General features: G+C 43.1%; 1 protein-coding gene across 4 annotated transcripts in view; it reads left to right on the top strand.

Moving 5' to 3' along the window:
- Positions 1-9,024, top strand: part of ldb1b (LIM-domain binding 1b) — a 59,392-nt gene extending 50,368 nt beyond the window's left edge. For all 4 annotated transcript variants that reach the window (XM_090195412.1, XM_090195414.1, XM_090195411.1 and 1 more), the window contains exons 9-11: positions 3,374-3,497; positions 4,506-4,651; positions 4,921-9,024. In XM_090195412.1, the coding sequence (XP_090051538.1) occupies positions 3,374-3,497; positions 4,506-4,651; positions 4,921-5,151 (501 nt within the window). In that variant the 3' untranslated portion in view covers positions 5,152-9,024. The remainder of the gene's footprint in view (positions 1-3,373; positions 3,498-4,505; positions 4,652-4,920) is intronic.
- The last annotated feature ends 841 nt before the right edge of the window (positions 9,025-9,865 follow it).

Here is a 9,865-nt window from a genome sequence, read left to right on the forward strand (position 1 = left end):
ACAACAAACATAGATCACTACCTCCCAGGGAGTACACACAAACAACAACAAACATAGATCACTACCTCCCAGGGAGTACACACAAACATCAACAAACATAGATCACTACCTCCCAGGGAGTACACACAAACATCAACAACAACAAACATAGATCCCTACCTCCCAGGGAGTACACACAAACATCAACAACAACAAACATAGATCACTACCTCCCAGGGAGTACACACAAACAACAACAAACATAGATCACTACCTCCCAGGGAGTACACACAAACAACAACAACAACAAACGTAGATCCTACCTTGATACAGTGCCTTGCAAAAGTATTCATACCCCTTGGATTTCTTCTGTTACTCTGTTACAAGGTAAAATAGATTTAATAATAGATTTAATTGTAATTTTTTTTTTGTCAACAATCTACTCAATACTCTGTCAATTCTATTTTAAAGATGAATAAGAATTGGTTAACTAAAATATAGTCGTAGCCCCTTTGTTTAGGAAAGTGTAAATTCATTCAGGAGTGAAAACATGAAATTATACAATGACTGTGAGGTTAAAGTGCAAACTGGCAGCTTTATGTTTGAAGTAGTAGTTTAACATAGTCCTGATAGGTAGGGTAGTACATAGTACTGATAGGTATAGTAGTAGTTTAATATAGTACTGACAGGTATAGTAGTAGTTTAACATAGTACTGATAGGTAGGGTAGTACATAGTACTGATAGGAGGGTAGTAGTTTAACATAGTACTGATAGGTAGGGTAGTACATAGTACTGATAGGTAGGGTAGTAGTTTAATATAGTCGTAACCCCTTTGTTTAGGAAAGTGTAAATTAATTCAGGAGTGAAAACATGAAATGATACAATGACTGTGAGGTTAAAGTGCAAACTGGCAGCTTTCATTTGAGGGTTTGTTCATCCATATCGGCTGAACCGTCTAGAAATTACAGCACTTTTCCTACGTAGTCCCCCATTTCAAGGGGACCAAAAGTATGAGGATAAATTCACTTGTGTGTATTAAAGTAGTCCCATATTACCGTCACACAATGACGACATCAAGCTTGTGACTCTACAAACTGGTTGGCTGCATTTTCTGTTTGTTTTGGTTGCGTTTCAGATGATTTTGTTCCCGATATAAATTCATGTTAAATAATGTATTGTGTCATTTTAGAGTCACTTTTATTGCAAATAAGAATGGAATATATTTCTAAACACTAAAACATTAATGTGGATGCTACCATGGTTACCGATAGTCAAGTATGAATTGTGAATAATGATATGGGAGAAAGTTGCAGACCCAAAAATATCATCCCCCCCAATGCTATCCTCCCCTCTTATTGTAATGGTGAGAAGATATCATGTTCCTGATAGGAATGGTAGTAGTTTAATATAGTACTGATAGGTAGGGTAGTAGTTTAACATAGTACTGATAGGTATTGTAGTAGTTTAATATAGTACTGCTAGGTATAGTAGTAGTTTAACATAGTACTGACAGGTATAGTAGTAGTTTAATATAGTACTGATAGGTAGGGTAGTAGTTTAACATAGTACTGATAGGTAGGGTAGTAGTTTAACATAGTACTGATAGGTAGGGTAGTAGTTTAACATAGTACTGATAGGTAGGGTAGTAGTTTAACATAGTACTGATAGGTAGGGTAGTATAATATAGTACTGATAGGTAGGGTAGTAGTTTAATATAGTACTGATAGGTAGGGTAGTAGTTTAACATTGTACTGATAGGTAGGGTAGTAGTTTAATATAGTACTGATAGGTAGGGTAGTTGTTTAACACAGTACTGATAGGTAGGGTAGTAGTTTAATATAGTACTGATAGGTAGGGTAGTACATAGTACTGATAGGTAGGGTAGTAGTTTAACATAGTACTGATAGGTAGGGTAGTAGTTTAATATAGTACTGATAGGTAGGGTAGTACATAGTACTGATAGGTAGGGTAGTAGTTTAACATAGTACTGATAGGTAGGGTAGTTGTTTAACACAGTACTGATAGGTAGGGTAGTACATAGTACTGATAGGTAGGGTAGTAGTTTATTATAGTACTGATAGGTAGGGTAGTAGTTTAATATAGTACTGATAGGTAGGGTAGTAGTTTAACATAGTACTGATAGGTAGGGTAGTAGTTTAACATAGTACTGGTAGGTATAGTAGTAGTTTAATATAGTACTGATAGGTAGGGTAGTAGTTTAATATAGTACTGATAGGTAGGGTAGTAGTTTAACATAGTACTGATAGGTAGGGTAGTAGTTTAACATAGTACTGATAGGTAGGGTAGTAGTTTAACATAGTACTGATAGGTAGGGTAGTACATAGTACTGATAGGTATAATAGTAGTTTAACATAGTACTGGTAGGTATAGTAGTAGTTTAACATAGTACTGATAGGTAGGGTAGTAGTTTAATATAGTACTGATAGGTATAATAGTAGTTTAACATAGTACTGATAGGTATAGTAGTAGTTTAACATAGTACTGATAGGTAGGGTAGTAGTTTAATATAGTACTGATAGGTAGGGTAGTAGTTTAACATAGTACTGATAGGTATAATAGTAGTTTAACATAGTACTGATAGGTAGGGTAGTAGTTTAACATAGTACTGATAGGTATGGTAGTAGTTTAACATAGTACTGATAGGTATGGTAGTAGTTTACCATAGTACTGATAGGTAGGGTAGTAGTTTAACAGTACTGATAAGTAGGGTAGTAGTTTAACATAGTACTGATAGGTATGGTAGTTGTTTAACATAGTACTGATAGGTAGGGTAGTATAATATAGTACTGATAGGTAGGGTAGTAGTTTAATATAGTACTGATAGGTATGGTAGTAGTTTAACATAGTACTGATAGGTATGGTAGTAGTTTACCATAGTACTGATAGGTAGGGTAGTAGTTTAACAGTACTGATAAGTAGGGTAGTAGTTTAACATAGTACTGATAGGTAGGGTAGTACATAGTACTGATAGGTATTGTAGTAGGTTAACATAGTACTGATAGGTATTGTAGTAGTTTAACATAGTACTGATAGGTAGGGTAGTACATAGTACTGATAGGTAGGGTAGTAGTTTAACATAGTACTGATAGGTAGGGTAGTAGTTTAATATTGTCCCCTGATATTGCCGTACAGCTTCCACCTAACAAACCTTTCATATCCAGGGGAGTTTCTGGACGGGCCTAAAAACTAGAGTACAACATTAGACTGAAGTCCACTGTGAAGGACATGTTATCGTGTGAAGAGAGAGTCTTGTCTTTCGTGTCATGAATAATTCACACCTGGTGGTAATTTCCACTACACAAAGAATGGTTGTCTTGTCTCTCTATCATCTCAAGTCTCCCTCCCTCCTTCCGTCATGTGTCTCTCCTGTAGCTGTGTGTGATTCTGGAGCCCATGCAGGAGCTGATGTCCAGACACAAGACCTACAGCCTCAGCCCCAGGGACTGTCTCAAGACCTGTCTCTTCCAGAAGTGGCAACGCATGGTGGCCCCGCCAGGTAACACACACACACACACACACAACGTGCAGGCACACACACACACACACACACACACACACACACACACACACACACACACACACACACACACACACACACACACACACACACACACACACACACACACAACGTGCAGGTGCATACACACACACACACACACAACGTGCAGGTGCATACATACACACACACACACACACACAACGTGCAGGCACATACACACACACACACACACACACACACAACGTGCAGGCGCATACACACACACACACACACACACACACACACACACACACACACACACACACACAACGTGCAGGCGCATACACACACAGACAGACAGAACGTGCACCACATGCGTGAACGCGTGTACACACACACTCCTCCTCCCTAACACCAAACTCTCCCTCTCTCCCCCCTTTCCCCCAGAGGAGCCGGAGAGGCAGGCTCCCAGTAAGCACACACACGCGCGCACATACACACAACCTCTCACACACACATCAAGATTGGGTTCCGGGTTCCAAGACTGCACACACCTCTACACCTCCATCCTAACTCTGTCTCCCGCTCTCCTCTCTCCTCCCCAACTCTACCCCCTCCTCCTCTCCTCTCTCCTCCCCAACTCTACCCCCTCATCCTCTCCTCTCTCCCCCCCAACTCTACCCCCTCATCCTCTCCTCTCTCCTCGACCAACTCTACCCCCTCATCCTCTCCTCTCTCCTCGACCAACTCTACCCCCTCATCCTCTCCTCTCTCCTCCCCAACTCTACCCCCTCATCCTCTCCTCTCTCCTCCCCAACTCTACCCCCTCATCCTCTCCTCTCTCCTCCCCAACTCTACCCCCCCCCTCCTCTCCTCTCTCCTCCCCAACTCTACCCCCCCCCCCCTCCTCTCCTCTCTACCCCCGCATCCTCTCCTCTCTACCCCCCATCCTCTCCTCTCTACCCCCCATCCTCTCCTCTCTACCCCCCCTCCTCTCCTCTCTACCCCCCCTCCTCTCTCCTCTAGCTGAACCAGCCAGACAGGCCCCTAATAAGAGGAGGAAGCGTAAGATGTCAGGCGGCAGCACCATGAGTGCCGGAGGAGGAACCACCAACAACAACAACAAGAAGAAGAGTCCAGCGAGCAGCTTCCCCCTGTCCAGCCAAGTACCAGTAAGTAGCAGTCAAATCAATCACATGTGTTTTAGGAAGCCCTTTTTACATCAGCAGTCACAGTGTGTTGTAGTTACGTGGTCTAAAACCTCAAAGAGCGAGCAAGCTACACCCCTATCTTTGTAATGATGTTATCTCCCTCCCCTTTAAGATGTGATGGTGGAGGAAAAGCCCACCCTGATAGGAGGGGAGCTAGCTTTGGTAGTAGTAGTAGTAGTAGTCGTCTCCTCCCCCTATCTCTGTAATAATGGTTTCTTCCTCCCCCAAAGGACGTGATGGTGGTGGGAGAGCCCACCCTGATGGGAGGGGAGTTCGGGGACGAGGACGAGCGCCTGATCACGCGGCTGGAGAACCAACAGTTCGACGCGGCCAACGGCATCGATGACGAGGACAGCTTCAACAACAGCCCCGCGCTGGGCGCCAACTCTCCCTGGAACAACAAGGCCCCATCCAGCCAGGAGAGCAAGAGTGACAACCCTACGTCTCAGGCCTCACAGTAGAGGAGGGGAGGGAGGGGAGGGGCTTCCATAGTCTTAAAGGGGTTTCCTCTCCTTGTGGGTGTGTGTCAATTGTCTGTAGTGGCTTCCTGACTGTTCTTATGTTTTCCTCTTAAAGGGGCAATCCGCAGTGGAAAACATAACTTAGTGTCACCTCTACTTCCTGTTTTAGTAAAAAGCTGAGAGATGGGCCTGGAGACGTGTAACCACTCTAAAATTCATAGACCGCTATGGGTACAAGGACTGACCATCCAAGACATAACAAACATATATATATATATATATAGTTTTAAGCATGTTTTGAGGCTATACCGTTTTTCATTAGATGGTTACAGAGTAAACCACATTGATATTGTGGGTTGTGACGGGGTGCGTCAGTTGAATTAAGCCCCTGAGACAACAGGTACATATCATTCATTCAGAAGTCCAAAAAATGGCTGTAGGGACTACGGATTGCCCCTTTTTTAATAGGGATTTTTATCTTGGCCTGTGGAGTAGACGGAGGATCCCACTGGTTGATAAGAGGTTACCTTTCCCTGTCTACCTTCCTACATCAGTTCTGATATGAGAGCTTGGTAGGTGACAGGAAATGACTGAGAGCTATTACTTATAGGGGCCTCCTCCAGACCTGGCTCTCCTAGCTGGTCTTTTAAGGAGAGACCTGAGGAGAGGGAAGACGCTTGGGACAGTTGAGATGCACCCAGGTAGGGGTGCAGGAAGGGGTGGTGGGGTAGGGAGAGGGCGGGGGAGGGGGACACGAGGACGACTCACACATCTACCTTCAGAAGAATCATGGTCACTAGATATGGAGTCTTAACTCTGGTCCACTCTGCTGCTGCACTGTGTGTGTGTGTGTGGCTGTTACTTGGTCAGAACTAAAGCCTGGACTGTGCCAAAGCTAGCGGACCGGAGTTGAGATCCAATCAGTTTAAAATGCTTTCTCACACACACAGACACACACACACACACACACCATTGAAGGAGTACTGATCCAACCTTTTAACAGATAACAGAAAGCATTTAAACAACAACAACATTTTAGAGTTTTATACCAGTCTCTATTTCCCTAGAATGTTTTTATTTTATTTTCTACTCCTGCATTTCAAACCTACTTTTTATTTCTTCTTTTTTACCGACGATATTCAGAAGCTAACAGACCAAGGAGCCAGAAAACAGGACTATTCTACCCTCCCCCCTGACAAAATATATTTGGTCTGTTTTAATATCTTTTATGTTTTAAAGAGAAATAATTGTGGATGTTTTTTGAGATTGATTTTCTCCTGTTTTTTCGTGTATTTGTGCTTGTATATTTAAGGTAGTAGCAACGTCCTGTACGACTGTATCCCGACTTAGAGGTTCCTGAAGACATTCTGATCTGATGGAAAGAAATGAAATGAAAAAGAAATGGACAAAAAGAAGGAAAAAACACATGAACCTCTTAACCAATCCCCTCTCTCCATTTACATCTCTTAACCAATCCCCTCTCTCCATCTACATCTCTCAACCAATCCCCTCTCTCCATTTACATCTCTTAACCAATCCCCTCTCTCCATTTACATCTCTCAACCAATCCCCTCTCTCCATTTACATCTCTTAACCAATCCCCTCTCTCCATTTACATCTCTCAACCAATCCCCTCTCTCCATTTACATCTCTTAACCAATCCCCTCTCTCCATTTACATCTCTTAACCAATCCCCTCTCTCCATTTACATCTCTCAACCAATCCCCTCTCTCCATTTACATCTCTCAACCAATCCCCTCTCTCCATTTACATCTCTTAACCAATCCCCTCTCTCCATCTACATCTCTCAACCAATCCCCTCTCTCCATTTACATCTCTTAACCAATCCCGTCTCTCCATTTACATCTCTTAACCAATCCCCTCTCTCCATTTACATCTCTTAACCAATCCCGTCTCTCCATTTACATATCTTAACCAATCCCCTCTCTCCATCTACATCTCTCAACCAATCCCCTCTCTCCATTTACATCTCTTAACCAATCCCCTCTCTCCATTTACATCTCTTAACCAATCCCCTCTCTCCATTTACATCTCTTAACCAATCCCCTCTCTCCATTTACATCTCTTAACCAATCCCCTCTCTCCATCTACATCTCTCAACCAATCCCCTCTCTCCATTTACATCTCTCAACCAATCCCCTCTCTCCATCTACATCTCTCAACCAATCCCCTCTCTCCATTTACATCTCTCAACCAATCCCCTCTCTCCATCTACATCTCTCAACCAATCCCGTCTCTCCATTTACATCTCTCAACCATTCCCCTCCATCTACATCTCTCAACCAATCCCCTCTCTCCATCTCTCTCTTTCTCTCTCTCTCTTTAGTGTCCTCCTGATCATAACAGTGACACCTCTCTCTCTTTCTCTTTAGTGTCCATCCTGATCTCTTTTCTTCTTTCTTTTAAATGTTTTTAACTTGTGTACATTCATTTATAAAACCCTGGGGTACAGTCACCATTGAGAAGACAAAACCCTGGGGTACAGTCACCATGGAGAAGACAAAACCCTGGGGTACAGTCACCATGGAGAAGACAAAACCCTGGGGTACAGTCACCATTGAGAAGACAAAACCCTGGGGTACAGTCACCATTGAGAAGACAAAACCCTGGGGTACAGTCACCATTGAGAAGATAAAACCCTGGGGTACAGTCACCATTGAGAAGACAAAACCCTGGGGTACAGTCACCATTGAGAAGACAAAACCCTGGGGTACAGTCACCATGGAGAAGACAAAACCCTGGGGTACAGTCACCATGGAGAAGACAAAACCCTGGGGTACAGTCACCATGGAGAAGACAAAACCCTGGGGTACAGTCACCATGGAGAAGACAAAACCCTGGGGTACAGTCACCATTGAGAAGACAAAACCCTGGGGTACAGTCACCATTGAGAAGACATGTTTGCATCTTCAAGTTCAGCAGATAAATTTTTTTCATTTAATTTTTCTATTTATTTTTAATGAAATATCAGATATACGTTCTGTGTCCCCCCCCCCGGTTACACACTCATCCTAAATGTACACTACTATTAGCAAATAAGCTAACGATCTACTGCTGTTTAAAAAGTCTGAACAGACAACCTGACATCATTCATCCACCCATGTGTCCCAAATGGCACCCTAATCCCTATCAAGTTATGGTCGAAGGTAGTGCACTACATACAGAATAGAGTGTCATTCGGGACGCAACCCCAACTAGTTATTAATGTTTACCTGAAGTCGTAAGGGTTGTATGTATTTCCAATACCTGTGTTGTATAGGCTTGATCTGTAATATTGAGTCTGTTGCGCATGTGTTTGGTAATACCTTCAATTCTCACAAGGGGGCGCTGTTAGAGTATCACAAATAAGACCATTCCATAACTTTATACATCCAGTTCAACCATGTGCAGTGATATGATCTGCCCCCCCCCCCCCCCCCCCCCCCCCCCCCAAAGCACCATATGTAGTGCAGTACTTTTGTTCAGGGCCAATATGAGAACAGGGGGCCATCTGGGACATGGTCCTTGTTATTTAGTTCTGTAAATGTTGTTCCAGCTCTGTCAAGTACATTGTGTACGTTTTCAGTACAGCTCCGGCTGTAACAGAGAGAATATGTCCCAAATGGCACCCTATTCCCTACATAGAGCACTACTTTAGACCAGGACCCATTGGCCCTGGTCAAAAGTAGTGCACTATATAAGGGAACAGGGGGCCATTTGGGATGCAAGCCTAGAGAAAGGTGACTGGTACCCTAAACCAACCCTGTAGAAAAAGCCTTGTTTGATATTTTGGTTAGTTTTTTTGCCCTTGATACTTATTGATGAATTAATTAATGTATGGTACCAATAAAAATATACATTTTCACTTTAAAATGAACATTGCGTTGGGACTCTTATTTATTTACTCTTAGGGACTTTTATTGTTGTACATGTGTATCTGATGCTCATGCCTTACAGTCTATTTGAAAAATGCTCATCCATTTCATGAGTTGCTTTTGTCCCCCTGAACAGAAATACAACAATTTATAAGATTTTACTGAGTTACAGTTCATATAAGGAAATTTAAATAAATTCATTAGGCCCTAATCTATGGATTTCACATGACTGGGAATACAGATATGCATCTGTTGGTCACTGATAACTTTTTAAAAAGGGTAGGGGTGTGGATCAGAACCAGCCAGTATCTGCTGTGACCACCATTTGCCTCATGCAGCGCAACACATCTCCGTCGATCAGGCTTTTGATTTTGGCCTGTGGAGTGTTGTCCCACTCCTCTTCAATGGCTGTGTGAAGTTGCTGGATATTGGCAGGAACTGGAACACGCTGTCGTACACCTCCATCCAGAGCATCCCAAACAGGCTCAATGGGTGACATGTCTGGTTAGTATGCAGGCCAGGGAAGAACTGGGGCATTTTCAGCTTTCAGTAATTGTGATTAGATCCTTATGACATGGGGCCGTGCGTTATCATGCTGAACCAGGAGGTGGTGGCGGTGGATGAATGGCACGACAACGGGCCTCAGGATCTCGTCACGCTGTTTCTGTGCATTCAAATTGTCATCAATACAATGCAATTGTGTTCGTTGTCCGTAGCTTATACCTGCCCCCATACCATAACCCCACCACCACCATGGGACTCTGTTCACAACGTTGGCATCAGCAAACCACTTGACCACATGACACCATACATGCTGTCTGCCCTCTGCCCGGAACAGA

Source organism: Oncorhynchus mykiss, chromosome 13 (assembly GCF_057628025.1).
Source record: "Oncorhynchus mykiss isolate SJ-2025 chromosome 13, ASM5762802v1, whole genome shotgun sequence".
NCBI classification, from domain to species: Eukaryota; Metazoa; Chordata; class Actinopteri; order Salmoniformes; family Salmonidae; genus Oncorhynchus; species Oncorhynchus mykiss.